General features: G+C 52.2%; 1 protein-coding gene across 1 annotated transcript; it reads right to left on the reverse strand.

The window, feature by feature from the left end:
* Positions 1 to 4,183: 4,183 nt before the first annotated feature.
* Positions 4,184 to 7,106, reverse strand: LOC114807995 (disintegrin and metalloproteinase domain-containing protein 21-like). Its single transcript, XM_029055172.2, has one exon. It carries the CDS (start codon positions 6,912 to 6,914, stop codon positions 4,695 to 4,697), a length of 2,220 nt encoding a protein of 739 aa, XP_028911005.1. The 5' UTR covers positions 6,915 to 7,106; the 3' UTR covers positions 4,184 to 4,694.
* Positions 7,107 to 14,406: the final 7,300 nt, after the last annotated feature.

Genomic DNA, 14,406 nt, shown 5'->3' on the forward strand with positions numbered 1-14,406 from the left:
GAGATCATCGGTGTCCTTTGAGAGGGCGATTTCTGTGGAGTGAAGGGGATGGAAGCCAGATTGGAGGGAGAGTTAAGGAGAGAATTGGAGGAGAGGAACTCGAGGCAGCGGGTGTAGACGGCTCACTCGAGGATTTTTGGAGAGGAAGGGTGGGAAGGAGATAGCGATACCTAGAGGGAGCCGTGGGGTCAACGGAGGGGTTTTTTTTTTTAGGATAGGGGAAATATAGGCATGCTTGCAAGCAGCGGGGAGGAAATCATTGGAAAGTGAACAGTGGAAGATGGCAGTTAGGGAGGATAGAAGGGAGGGGACAAGCGTTTTGATGAGGTGTGAAGGAATGGAGTCTGATGCACAGGTGGTGGTGGGTGGTGTTTGAGAGAGGCAGGAGATCTCCTCTGAAGATACTCCTGGGATGGATAGGAGAGCTGAAGAGGGGGCCGGAATGGGGAGGGACTGAGGAGGAGCAGGGGAGGTTTTAGGGAGCTCACACCTGATGGTGTCAATTTTCTTAATAAAGCAGATGGCCAGCTCATTGGGGGCAAAGGACGAGGGAGGTGGAGGGGCAGGGGGCCTGAGGAGGGAGTTAAAAGTCTGGAACAATTGGCGAGGGCAATGGGCACGGGTGTCAATAAGGGGAGAGAAATAGTTCTGCTAGGCAGAGGAGAGGACAGTTAAAACATGTAAGGATAAACTTGAAGTGGACAAAGACGGCCCGTTATTTAGATTTCTGCCTGCAGCGTTCTGCGGCTCGGCGTGAGATTGAAGGAAGCGGATCATGTAGGTGATCCAGGGCTGTCGGTTAGCGGTAAGAGAGCGGCGAAGGGATAGGGGAGCTATCCCTTAGTTGAGTTCAGTAGAGAGGGTGGTGTTGAGAATGTCTATTTGGTCATCAAGAGGGGGTAGATGGGGTATAGAGGCTAAGCGGAGCTTGATGGGTTAGAGAGAGTTGGATGGGGTTGAGAGATTGGAGGTCTTTGTGGGGGCATAACACAGATTTACGGGGAGGAGGCGTGTGGGAGAGGAGGCAGGTGAGACGGTTGTGGTCAGAGCGGTGGGATTTCAGAGTTGGTGAGGCTAGAGATGTGCAGCGATTAGAGATGATGAGATTGAGTGTGTGTCCAAGTTGGTGAGGGCGGGTGGGGTGGGTGGAGCAGGAGATCAGCGGAGTTGAGGAGGGAGCGAAGGCGGGCAGCAGCGGGTTCATCAGGAATATCTATGTGGATATCGAAGTCCCCAAGGATCAATGTAGGCAAGGAGAAGGAGAAAGGGATGCGAGAAAGGGATCAAATGGTTAAAGAAGTTGGAAGATTATACTAAGTCCTGAAATCGCTACAAGACGGTCAGGTCCCACAGCCTGTCACAGGGTAAGTAGGAAGAAGAACAGCTTTGAATCCCCGTTTTGCAGATGAGGGAACTGAGGCACTTATGTACATATCTCTACTCTCATGTACCTATCTGTAATTTATCTGGGATCGATCGATTCATATTAGCAATATATTAGAAGCAGCGTGGCTTAGTGGAAATAGCACGGGTTTGGGAGTCAGAGGTCATATGCCCACTCCGCCACTTGTCTGCTGTGTGACTTTGGGCAAGACACTTAACTTCTCGGTGCCTCAGTTCCCTCATCTGTAAAATGGGGATGAAGACTGTGAGCCCCCCGTGGGACCACCTGATAACCTTGTATCTACCCCAGTGCATAGAACAGTGCTTGTCACCTAGTAAGCGCTTAACAAATACCATCATTATTAATTTTATTATTATTAATGTCTGTCTCCCCCTCTAGACTGTAAGCTCATTGTGGGCAGGGAATGTGTCTGTTTATTCTTAGGTCATATTCTCCCAAGCGCTTGGTATGGTGTTTTGCACACAGTAAGTGCTCAATAAATGTGAATGAATGAATGAATGAATGTCCCAAGAACCATTCTAAGGGCTGGGGTAGATACAATTCGGTCAGATCAGACTCAGTCCCTGTCCCACATTTGTCAGCTGTGTGGCTTTGGGCAAGTCACTTCACTTCTCTGTGCCTGAGTTACCTCATCTGTAAAATGGGGATTAAGACTGTGAGCCCCATGTAGGACAACCTGATTACCTTGTATCAATCCCAGCTCTTAGAACAGTGCTTTGGACATAGTAAGCGCTTAACAAATACCATAATTATTATAGGGCTCCTAATATGGGGTTGGGGAGAATTTGTGTGCAAAAAATACCATTGATTGAATGAGAGATTCTTAGTACAACGGAAAGATTTTCCACACCATGTGGAAGACTGGGCATATGTGACTCTCCTGACTTCCGTGGGTGCCAGATGACGCTCCTCATCTTTGAAACAGAAAGGGTGAGGGAGAGCTACCTTTTCGAATTCAGTTGCCATAACTGGCAACGAGATATTCATTTACCTATTCATTGAAAAGTTGGAGAAACCACAGTTATGAGAATTTACTGCACTTTTACCCATATTCTCTCACCAAATACTGGCGGTTCTGCCTTCACAACATCCCTAAAATCCGCCCTTTCCTTAATCCATCCAATCTGCCACCACATTAATCAATCCCTCGTACTATCCCGCCTTGACTACTGCATCAGCCGCTTTGCTGACCTCTCTCCCTCCTGTTTCTCCCTACTCCAGTCCCATACTTCACTCTGCTGCCCAGATCTTTTTTCTAACAACAACAACAAAAATTCAGGCTACGTTTTCCCACTCCTCAAGCACCTCGAGTGGTTGCCCGTCCACCTCTGCCTCAAACAGGAACTCTTCACCATGGCTTTAAAGCAACCCCTCATCTTGCCCCCTTCCTACCTCGCCTCACCGCTCTCCTACGACACACCCAGCCCACACACTTCGCTCCTCTAATGCCAACCTACTCACTGTACCTCCATCTCCTCTATCTCGCCTCTGACCTCTCACCCACGTCCCGCCGCTGGCCTGGAATGCTCTCTCCCCTCCTTCAAAACCTTGTTAAAAATCCCATCTCCTCCAACAGGCCTTCCCCAACTAAGTCTTCTTTCCCCCTCTTCCCTCTCCCTCCTGCAGTGCCCTTTTACTGGAACTGGTACCTCTTACTCACACGCCCCTCAGCCCCATGGGACTTACATATAGAAATATATAGAAATGTATATATCTGTAATTTATTTTAATGTCCATCTCCCCCTCTAGACTATAAGCTCCTTATGTGCAGGGAACTTGTCTACCAGTGCTGTTATATTAGTACAGGGCTCTGCACACGGTAAGTGCTCAATAAATGATTGGTTGATTGATTGATCAACTGGCTTTCCATGGAGAGGGGTCAGTCATCGTGATGGTCTACTTCATGGGAAGCAGCATGGTGGGGTGAATAGAGCCCGGGCCTGGGAGTCAGAAGGTCATGGGTTCTAATTCCACCTCCATGGCTTGCCTGTGTGACCTGGGGCCAGTCACTTCACTTTTCCGGACCTCATTTACCTCATCTGTAAAATGGGGGATTGAGACCATGAGCGCCACATGGGACAGGGATCATGTCCAACCCGATTTCCTGGTATCCACCCCGGCGCTTAGTACAGTGCCCGGCACATAGTAAGCGCTTAACAAATACCACAATCATTATTATTATCAGTATTTCTCTTTTTTGGTTTAAGCCAGTGAGTTTCAATGAGGTTTCCATAAGAAGCAGCACAGTGTACAGGATAGAGCACAGGCCCCAGAGTCAGAAGGTCATGGGTTCTAACCCTGCCTCTTCCACTTGCGTGACCTTGGGCGAGTCACTTCGTTCCCTGTGCCTCGGTTACCTCATCTGTAAAATGGGGACTGAGCGCGTGAGCCTCACGGGGGACAGGGACTGTGTCCAACCCTATTCACTCGTGTCTACCCCAGCGCTTAATACTGGGCCTGGGACATAGCAAGCGCTTAACGTATGCCACGGTGGTGATTATTAATTCCCTTTCAGTTTTCTCTGCTGGATCCGGTAACAATGAGGCCTTCTCATATCACGGATCCTGGAAGAATAGAAATATGACCCTCAGCTCTTGGCAGTCCACTCATCTGCCTCTAGACCGAGAGCTCGTCACGGGCAGGGAACATACCTACCAACTCTGGTGCCCCATCCTCTCCCTAGCGCTTAGTAGTGTGCCCTGCAATGATTGAGTGACTGTTCTGTCCATTCATCTCCTTTTTCCTCTCCCGTCCCCTCATCGATGGTGGAGGCCTATGTCGAATTTTTAAAATATTGAGTTTTATTCAAACGGAACGATCGCGACAGCCCCGTGAGCTATGAGTGGCATTTAACGGTCTCTCGGTGGCAGGGGGGAGAGGGTGAGTCCAAGACAGCGACTTCTCAGAAGAGTCCTGGCCTATCCAGGCCGGACGGAGAAAAGCCGCCGCCGTCCTTTGGCTCCTGACGGCGTGCGAGGAGTCAGGGCGGGGAGCCGTCTTGGCCCGAGGCGGGTCCCTCCTGCTCTCCATCCCCAGCTGCCAAGGAGAAAGAAGGGCACCAGGAGGAGATCTTGGCCAGAGCCCCATCGGCCTGTCGGCTCGGGACCCGAATCTTCAGCTCCGCCAGTGGAGGAGGAGATTGGGGCCAGGGTGGGGTGAGGGGGCGTTCTTCGAAAAGAAGGCCGCCGATCCCTCCGGCTCGCTCACGCCTCATCTGGGGCGAGATGGAAAATCCCCCCATCACGTCCTGCCGGCCTTGGGGCCTATCTCCGGACCACCCAGCTACCGCCTAGAGGTGAACCATCCTCCTCAGATAGCTTCTCCAGCCAGACCGTCCGGCCTCCTTCCTGCGCTCGCCCCGGCCCGGCCGGGGTCTGAGCAGCGCCCCGAGGGACGGGTGAAACACCGTCCCGAGGAAGAAGAGGGCGAAGACGGCCAGTGTGTAAAGGATGAAGCAGATGGTGGGCAGCAGGCGGTCCGGGGCAGCGGGGCCGCTGTCGATGCTCCCGCCGAAGCCCCGGGTGGCGCAGTGGGGCGGGGCCCAGCCAAAATGGCAGTGGCAGTTCCTCTTGCTGTTGCACACCCCCCGGGAGTGGCACCTCTCGGCCTCACAGTCGTAGCGCAGGGTGGCCAGGCCGACGCAGCGCCGCCCGACGCAGATCCCGCCCGGCCCACAGGCGGTGCCGTCCTTGACGTCCCCAACGTCGGGGATGCCCATCCCCACGTGGTAGTCGGTGCCCCAGCATGTGACGCCGTCCAGGGCTGTCTGGACCACGGTGGTGTGGTCAGCCAGCGCCGGGAGCCGCTGGACGTCCCGGCACTGGACCCTCCCGCACAGGACGTCGTCCCCCTGGCACTTGTGGTAGAGCCAGTTCCAGAGGCCGCAGTGGCCGAAGCGGTCCCCACGGACGTTCACCTCCTCGTAGCAGGCCCGCGGCCCACCGCGGGCCTCCGGCCCAAAGAGGGCCCGGCACTGGCCGTCCCGGTCGCCGCACCACTTCCGGTAGCAGCGGGCGTCCTGGCCGCACGGGGTCCCGTCCTGCTTGAACACGTCCTCCGGGCAGCCGGCCGAGGCACCGTCGCACCACTCGGGGAGGTCGCACTCGCCGCTCTGCGGACGGCAGAGCTTCCCGGCCGGGGCGATCCTGCAGTCGCTGCAGCAGGGCCCCGAGGCGCAGACCGCCCCGGCCCTCAGCCGGCAGTCGGTCCTGCAGCAGAGGTCCCACTTGCAGTCGCCGGGGGGCCCGCAGTCGCACTCTTCCCCGCGCTCCACCACCCGGTTCCCGCAGCGCTCCAGCCGGAAGACGGCCTCAGCCGGCGGGGCGTTGACCAGGCAGAGACCCCGCTGGGTGATGGTGGAGAAGTAATTGCGGTAGCTGCAGTTGCTGAAGACGTTGGCGTCGGAGAGGAAGGCGTGCATGACGCACAGCTTGCGGCGGCAGGAACAGGAGCCGAAGTCATGGGCCATGCCCAGGTTGTGGCCCAGCTCGTGGGCCACCGTGCGGGCCGCCGGGAGCAGCCGGTCCCGGACGAACGCGTCCACGGCGGAGCTGGCCCGGGGGTCGCAGATGCCGCCGACGAAGGCCAGGCCCACCACGCCGGCGAACCTGCGGCCGACGAGGAGGTGGGCACAGTCGTGAGGCAGGCGGCCGGACAGGCTGTCCAGCTTCCACAGGCTGAAGTCCTTGAGCACCTCGTAGATGCTGGCGTCCGTGTCCACCAGGTTCCGCTGCGTCCAGATCTCGATGCCCACCAGTGAGACCTTCAGGTTGAGCAGCTGGTACAGGGAGTCCACCACGTTGACCACATTGACCACGTCCTCCCGCACCTTCGTCTCGTTCCGCCGCGAGTAGACGAAGCGGCGGTGGTCCACCACCACGGCCAGCTCCAGGAAGCGGCTGTGGGTCCACCAGCCGTCCATGGGGCCCTGTCGCGGAGTCACGTTGCCCGCCTGCGGGCCGGGGAAGCGCAGGCTGCTCAGGAGGTCGTCCGTCAGGCCGCACTTCATCGGGGATGGCTCCCCGGCCCCCGACCGGGAGACCAAGTGCTCGAAGGTCCTGGAGGCCGGGAGGGGCTCGATCTCGTAGACCAGCGGGCCCACCTGCAACATCCCCCGCAGGCCCCCCGAGCAGGTGCTGAGGGCCACCAGGGATTCCGGGGTCCCCTCGACGTAGCCGTGGTAGTAGCAGTCGTCGGGGACGAAGGGCTGGTCCACGGCCAGGGCCCCGCCGTCGGTGTAGGTGAAGACGGGCAGGCGGGGGGCCAGCAGCAGCTTCTTGGGGTGCAGGCGGAGCAGGCGGCTCTGGCCGTCCAGGGGCAGGACGTAGGAGAGCGCCCCGGGCATTTCGGCCGGCCCGGCCCGGCCTCGGGGAGTCACCCTCTGGGGCACCACCACCACCGCCGCCTCCTCCGAGCGCCGGAGGTGGAGGGACGGGGGCAGTTGGCGGAGCCCCAGCAGGACGAGGAAGGCCCGCAGGAGGAGGTGGCCCGGGACCCCAGCCGCCCCCATGGAGGCCCACAGCCCACCCCACCAACGGCCGGGTTCCGCACCGCCAATAGGGGGCGCCGCTGGGGGGGCACCAAAGCTGGGAGGTGGGGATAGCGTGGGCGGGGGGACGACGACGAAGACGACACTCCAAGGCCCTGGGCTCTTCCTCTTCGACGGCTCCTCCCCCTCGACGGCTCCTCCCCTCAACCGCTCCTCCCCTCGATGGCCCCCTCCCGCCTCCAACTGCCTCTCTCGGTGGCCTCGCACCCCCCGGGAGGCTCCTCCCCGGAGGGGAGGTGGGCGGGGCCTGGAGGAGGGGCGGAGCCTGTGGGGGCGGGGCCTAGACTGGGCCCCTCCTTCAAAGCCTCACTGAAGGCCCATCTCCTCCAAGAGGCCTTCCCAGACTAAGCCCTACTTTTCCTCATCTCCCACTCCTTTCTGCGTCACCCTGACTCGCTCCCTTTGCCCTTCTCCCCTCTCAGCCCCACAGCACGTAGGTCCATATCTGTCATCTTATTGATCTGTATTGATGTCTGTATCCCTGCTTCTAGACTGTAAACTTATTGTGGGCAGGGAATGTCACTGTTTATTGTTGTTCCGAACTTTCCCAAGCGCCTACAGTTCTCTGCACACAATAAGCCCTTAAGAAACACAAAGGAAGGAAGGAAGGAAGGAAGGAAGGAAGGAAGGAAGGAAGGAAGGAAGGAAGGAAGGAAGGAAGGAAGGAAGGAAGGAAGGAAGGAAGGAAGGAAGGAAGGAAGGAAGGAAGGAAGGAAGGAAGGAAGGAATGGAGAAGATACACGATAATCAGTTTGGATATTTTCCATAGCCCATATGGAGCTCACTCTCTTAATCCCCGTTTTTCAGATGAGGTAACTGAGGCACAGACAAATGAAGTGACTTGCCCAAGTCACACTGCAGACAAATGGCAGAGTCAGGATTAGAACCAAGGTCTTCCTATTCTTGGTCCTGTTTTTTTTTTCCCTAGGCCACACTGCTTCTTTTGTTCTCTCTCTCTCTTTTTTAAATAGATGAGAATCCCGGTGACTCTTCTGCTGCCCGCCTGCTATCACTCCTTGATTCTGCCAACCTCCTCACTCTCTAGTGGCTTCCTCCCCTCTGCCTTCAAACAGGCCCATGTCTCCCCCATCCTAAAAAAACCCCTCTCTCGACCCCACTCCCCCTTCCAATGATCACCCTATCTTCCTCCTACCCTTCCGTTCCAAACTCCTAGATCGAGTTGTCTACACGCGTTGCCTTGAATTCCTCCACTCCATCTCTCTCCCGGACCCCCTTCAATCTGGCTTCCGTCCCCCGGCTCCACCAAGACTGCTCTCTCTCAAAGGTCACCCATGACCTCCTTCTTGCCAAATCCAATGGCTCCTACTCTATCCTAATCCTCCTTGACCACTCAGCTGCCTCTGACACTGTGGACCATCCCCTTTCCCTCCACACCTTATCTCACCTTGGCTTAACAGCTTCCATCCTCTCCCAGTTCTCCTTTTATCTCTCTGGCCGTTCATTCTGGATCTTCTTTGCGGGCTTCTCCTCCCCCTCCCATCCTCTAACTCTTGGAGTTCCTCAAGGGTCAGTTCTTCGCCCTCTTCTGTTCTCCATCTATACTCACTCCCTTGGTGAACTCATTCGCTCCCATGGCTTTGACTATCATCTCTATGCAGATGACACCCAAATGGACATCTCCTCCCCAGTTCTCTCCTTCTCCCTCCAGGCTTGTATCTCCTCCTGCCTCCAGGACGTCCCACCCTGGCTGTCTGCCTGTCACCTAAAACTCAACGTGTCCAAAACTGAGCTCCTCATCTTCCTCCCAAATCCTGTCCTCTCCCTGACTTCCCTGTCACTGTGGACGGGATGACCATCCTTCCCGTCTCTCAAGCCCGCAATCCTGGTGTCATCCTTGACTCAGCTCTCTCATTCACCCCACACAACCAATCCATTACCAACGCCTGCTGGTCTCACCTTTACATCATCGCCAATATCTGCCCTTTCCTCTCCATCCAAACAGCTATCATGTTGGTACAGGCTCTCATAATAATGTAATAATAATAATAATAATGTTGGCATTTGTTAAGCGCTTACTATGTGCACAGCACTGTTCTAAGCACTGGGGTAGACACAAGGGGATCAGATTGTCCCACGTGGGGCTCACAGTCTTAATCCCCATTTTACAGATGAGGTGACTGAGGCACAGAGAATAATAATAATAATAATGGTGGTATTTGTTAAGCGCTTACTATGTGCCAAGCACTGTTCTAAGTGCTGGGGGGATACAAGGTGATCAGGTTGTCCCACGTGGGGCTCACAGTCTTCATGCCCATTTTACAGATGCGGGAACTGAGGCAAAGAGAAGTGAAGTGACTTGCCCAAAGTCACACAGTTGACAAGCGGCAGAGCTGGGATTCGAACCCATGATCTCTGACTCCTAAGCCCGGGCTCTTTCCACTGAGCCACGCTGCAGAGAAGTTAAGTGACTTGCCCACAGTCACACAGCTGACAAGTGGCAGAGCTGGGATTGTGTCAGCCTTCTCTCTGATCTCCCTTCTTCTTGTCTCTCCCCACTCCAATCTATTCTTCATTCCGCTGCCCGGATCATCTTCCCACAGAACGCTCTGGGCATGTTACTCTCCTTCTTAAAAACCTCCAGTGGTTGCCTATCAACTTTCACACGAAACAAAAACTCCTCACTCTTGGCTTCAAAGCTCTCCATCAGTTTGCCCCTCCTACCTCACCTCCCTTCGCTCTTTCTACTGCCCACCCCCTACACTCCTCTCCTCTGCCACTCACCTCCTCACTGTCCCCTGTTCATGCCTATCCCGCCATCAACCCCTGGCCCACATCCTACCTCTGACCTGGAATGCCCTCCCTCCTCACATCCGCCAAACTAACTCTCTTCCCCTCTTCAATGCCCTACTGAGCACGAGGAAGCAAAGTGACTTGCCCAAGGTCACACAGCAAACATGTAGTAGAACTGGGATTAGAACCCATGACCTTCTGACTCCCAGGCTCGTGCTCTATCCACTACGTCATGCTGCTTCTCTAACAACACGCTAGAGTTGCTAGGCAAAATCTCCACCTCAAGGATCTTATACACTAAATTAATTTCTCTATGCCTCAGTTTCCTTATCTATAAAAAGAGGATTCACTTCTTCTTCTCCCCTGCACCTTAGACTGAGAGTTCTGTGCTGGACAGGGTCTGTGTCTGACCATCTGATCACCAGAGTGCTCGGCACATAGTAGATGGTGAAAAAATACCATTACTATGATCATAAGAGCCCTCTTCAAACCCCTAGGCAGCCACCCCAGTAACACTGACCTGTCTTTTATTATACTCCTTTAATCCTTTCATAAACAGTTGACTGAATTCTTCTTTGGTTAGATGATTCTACCCATGGTGAACTTTGCCAGAATCTTTTAACTGGTATAGCTTGTGGTGGGCTGGGAATGTATCTGCTCTATCGTTGAACTGGACACTCTCAAGCGCTTAGTACAGTGTTCTGCACACAGTAAGTGCTCAATAAATACTACTGACTGAATGGCTGACTCTCCACTCTGGTTCATACTTCGCTCTGCTGCCCGGATCGTTTTTCTACAGAAACGTTCAAGCCATGTTTAACCCACTCCTCAAGAACCTCCAGTGGATGCCCATTCACCACCACATAATAATAATAATATTAATAATGGTATTTGTTAAGCCCTTACCATGTGCCGAGTACCATTCTAACTGCTGAGCATCGTTCTGAGAACATCAAACAGAAACTCCTTATTACCGCCTTTAAAGCAGTCTATCATCTTGCCCCTTCCTACCTCACCTTACTACTCTCCTACTACAACCCAGCCCGTACATTTTGTTCCTCTAATGCCAACCTCCTCACTGTATCTCAGTCTCATCTCTCTCACTGCCCACGTCCCGCCTCTGGCCTGGAAAAGCCCTCCCCTCTCCACATTCACAGATGATCACTCCACCCACCTTCAGTGCGTTACTGAAAACACATTTCCTCCAAGAGGGCTTCCCTGACTAAGCCCTCCTCTCCTTTTTTCTCACTCCTGTCTGCATCCCCTTTGCATTCGGATCTGCTCCCTTTACTCACTCTTCCCTCAGCCCCACAGCACTTACATCCATATCATAATTTATGCATTTCTATTAATGTCTGTCTCCCCCTCTAGACTGTAAACTTGTTCTGGGCAGGGGATGTGTCTACCAACTCTTATATTGTAATGTTGTACTCTCCAAAGCTCTTAGTACAGTAAGCGCTCAATAAATATGACTGATTTTATAGATGAGGAAACAGGACCAGAGAAGTTAAGTGACTTGCTCAAGGTCACATGGCAGACAGGTGGCTGAGGCTGGATTAGAACCCAGAACCTCTGACGCCCAGGCCTGTGCTCTTTCTGCTAGGCCATGCTGCTTCCCCTGAAGGCATTGTCCTGCTAACGGAGCCATTTTTATAAGGGCAGAAGAAAAATTTTGATTTCTTTGGTCAATTGAGGACCTGCGTATTTAGACTGTAAACTCCCTCTAGACTGTTAGCTCGTTGTGAGCGGGGAATGTGTCTACCAACTCTGTTATACTGTAGTCTTCCAAGGGCTCAATAAATATGACCGATTGATTGATACCGCAAGGTCATTCAATAGTATTTATTGAGCGCTTACTATGTGCAGAGCACTGTACTAAGCGCTTGGAATGTACAATTTGGCAACAGATAGAGACAATCCCTGCCCAGTGACGGGCTCACAGTCTAACTGGGGAGACAGACAGAAAAGCAGAACAGAACAAAACAAAAACAAGACAACATTATCATGATAAATAGAATCAAGGGGATGTACATCTCATTAATAGAATACATCGGGTAATAAATAATATATACAAATGAGCACAGTGCTGAAGGGAGGGGAAGAGGGAGGGGGAGGAGCAGAGGCTGGGGTGGGGACCGGAGGGGAAGGGGAGCAGAGGGGAAGGGGGCTCATTCATTCATTCAATAGTATTTATTGAGCACTTACTATGTGTGCTGTACTAAGAGCTTGGAATGTACAAATCAGTAACAGATAGAGACAGTCCTTGCCCTTTAACGGGCTTACAATCTAATCATCTGAGGGGAGGTGAAGGGGGAAGGAGGAGGAGCAGACGGTGGAGGGGAGCAGAGGGAGAAGGGGGGAGCTCAGTCTGGGAAGGCCTCTTGGAGGAGGTGAGCTCTCAGTAGGGCTTTGAAGAGGGGAAGAGAGTTAGTTTTTGGGTCAGGACTGATAATACCAAGTTTGAAATGAAATTTTCCATGTAAATGGCCACCATAATTTCAAATTGGATTGAATTTTATTTTTTGCGCTTTTTTTCCAGAAATTGAACCAAGTTGCTAGTAGAGAATCAATACTCCCTGATCTGGAAGTTGCAATTTCAGTAATGATGAAAGCATCCATTTATTTTTATTCCATTATTTTATTTTATGCCATTATTATTCCACTGTTTTTCCAAAAAATCCAGAGCCTCTGGGTTATGTAGGCGAGTATAATTGCAGATGTTTAATCTGTTAAGAAAAATGAAAGTACTCCACCTGTGTTTATTTGGTGTCTTGTCTCATGAGTAATCTTCAAACAACGACCATATTAGTAAGAGAGTCACTGGGTATGGCATACATATATAAATGACCAGTATTTCAAACAAATTATATGTTCCTGAAATCTAAATGCAAGAATGTATGACGATGATAGATTTTCAAAGCATGTGTTTGTTAGAAGCCTGAGAAATTGCTTTTGAAATGAAAAGCAAATTGCTTGGAAGGTTTGCAACTCTTATCTCTGACCTCCTTTTTTCCAGAGAAGCAGCATGGCCTAGTGGACAGAGCCCGGGCCTGGGAGTCAAAAGGACCTGGGTTCTAATCCCAGCTCTGCAACTTGTCCGCTGGGTGAACGTGGGCAAGTCACTTCACTTCTCGGAGCCTCAGTTCCCTCGTCTGTAAAATGGGGATGAAGACTGTGAGCCCCATGGGGGACAGGGACTGTGTTCAACCTGATGACCTTGTATCTACCGCAGCACTTAGAACAGTGCCTGGGACTCAGGAAGTGCTTAACAGATGCCATAAAGAAGTAATCAGGAATTCATTCCATCAGTGGTATTTATTTTTTAAATGGTACTTGTTATGCGTTTACTCTGTGCCAAGCCCTGGGTAGATACAAATCAATCAAGTTGGCCATAGGGCATGTTCCACGTGGGGCTCAACATCCTAATCTCCCTTTTATAGATGAGGTAATTGAGGCACGGAGAAGTGAGGTGACTTGCCCGAGGTCACACTTCAGACGAGTGAAGGAACCGGAATTAGAACCAGGTCCTCCTGACTCCATCTGCCCCGATTAGCTCGTATCTACCCCAGCGCTTTTCTAGAACAGTGCTCGGCACATAGTAAGTGCTTAACAAGTACCATAAAAAATAATTGTTCTGTTGTACTCTCCCGAGCCCTTAGTTCAGTGGTCTGCACATAGTAAGCGCTTAATAAATACCACTGACGGATGGACGCCCAGGACAATGTCCTATCCATTAGGCCACACTGCTTCTCTATTTATTTTGTTTGAGACCTCACCGTGCAAGAGCACTGTACTAAGCATTTTGGAGAGTCCAATAGAACTGAGTTGGGAGACACATTCCCTGCCCACAAGGAACGGACAGTCTAGAGGAATTCCAACACACTCAGGCTCTCTTAGGAGAAAAACGGCAATACCATCAGGGGTTTTCAGCTCTATTGAACCCAGAAATGGGGTAAAATCTCCAAAAGAAACTTGACCAACTAGTTACAGTTTAGCCATCTTGAGGATAAACTGTCATTTTTATGCAATCTTGGGAGCATCTTGAAAAGGCGAAATGGTCCATGACATATAATGAACCGGTAAGGACAGAGGGGTGAGAGGCATTCTGTGCTTTACTGTCCTTGCTCACATTCCAGCCTGAGGCTGAATGAGGGCGCAGGAGCAATAAAATCTGCCATCATTTCCAATCATAATTGTGGTATTTTCATTTAAATGTATTTACTGAAGGCTTACTACATGCAGGGCACTGTACTAAACGCTTGGGAGAGTACAATACAACAATAAATAGTCACATTCTCTGCCCACAACGATTTTACAGGAGGATGAGCTTACAGTCTAGGGGACAAGTGGGATTTGTTAAGTGTTCACTGTGTCAAGCCCTGTAACCGCTGGGGTAGATACAGGATCATGATTTGTATCTAAGCGCTTAGTACAATGCCCTGCACACAGCAGGCACTCAGTAAATACAACTGAATGAATGAATGAATCATCAGGTCCCCCAAGGGGCTTGCAGTTCAAGTAGAAGGGAGAACAGGCAGTGAATTCCCATTTTGCAAATGAGGGGAATGAGGCCCAGAGTAGTCAAGTGACTTGTCCAGGGTCACACAGCAGTCAAGTGGCAGAGCTGGGATTAGAACCCACAACCTCCTGACTCCCCTTTACCATCTGAATGTGTAAGGAATGCAAAGTTTCCAACAGCACT

The sequence above is a fragment of the Ornithorhynchus anatinus genome, chromosome 1, assembly GCF_004115215.2.
Source record: "Ornithorhynchus anatinus isolate Pmale09 chromosome 1, mOrnAna1.pri.v4, whole genome shotgun sequence".
Taxonomy (NCBI): Eukaryota; Metazoa; Chordata; class Mammalia; order Monotremata; family Ornithorhynchidae; genus Ornithorhynchus; species Ornithorhynchus anatinus.

Coding starts and splice junctions, on each gene's coding strand:
- LOC114807995 (XM_029055172.2), bottom strand. CDS start 6,914: ATGGGGGCGGCTGGGGTCCCGGGCCACCTCCTCCTGCGGGCCTTCCTC.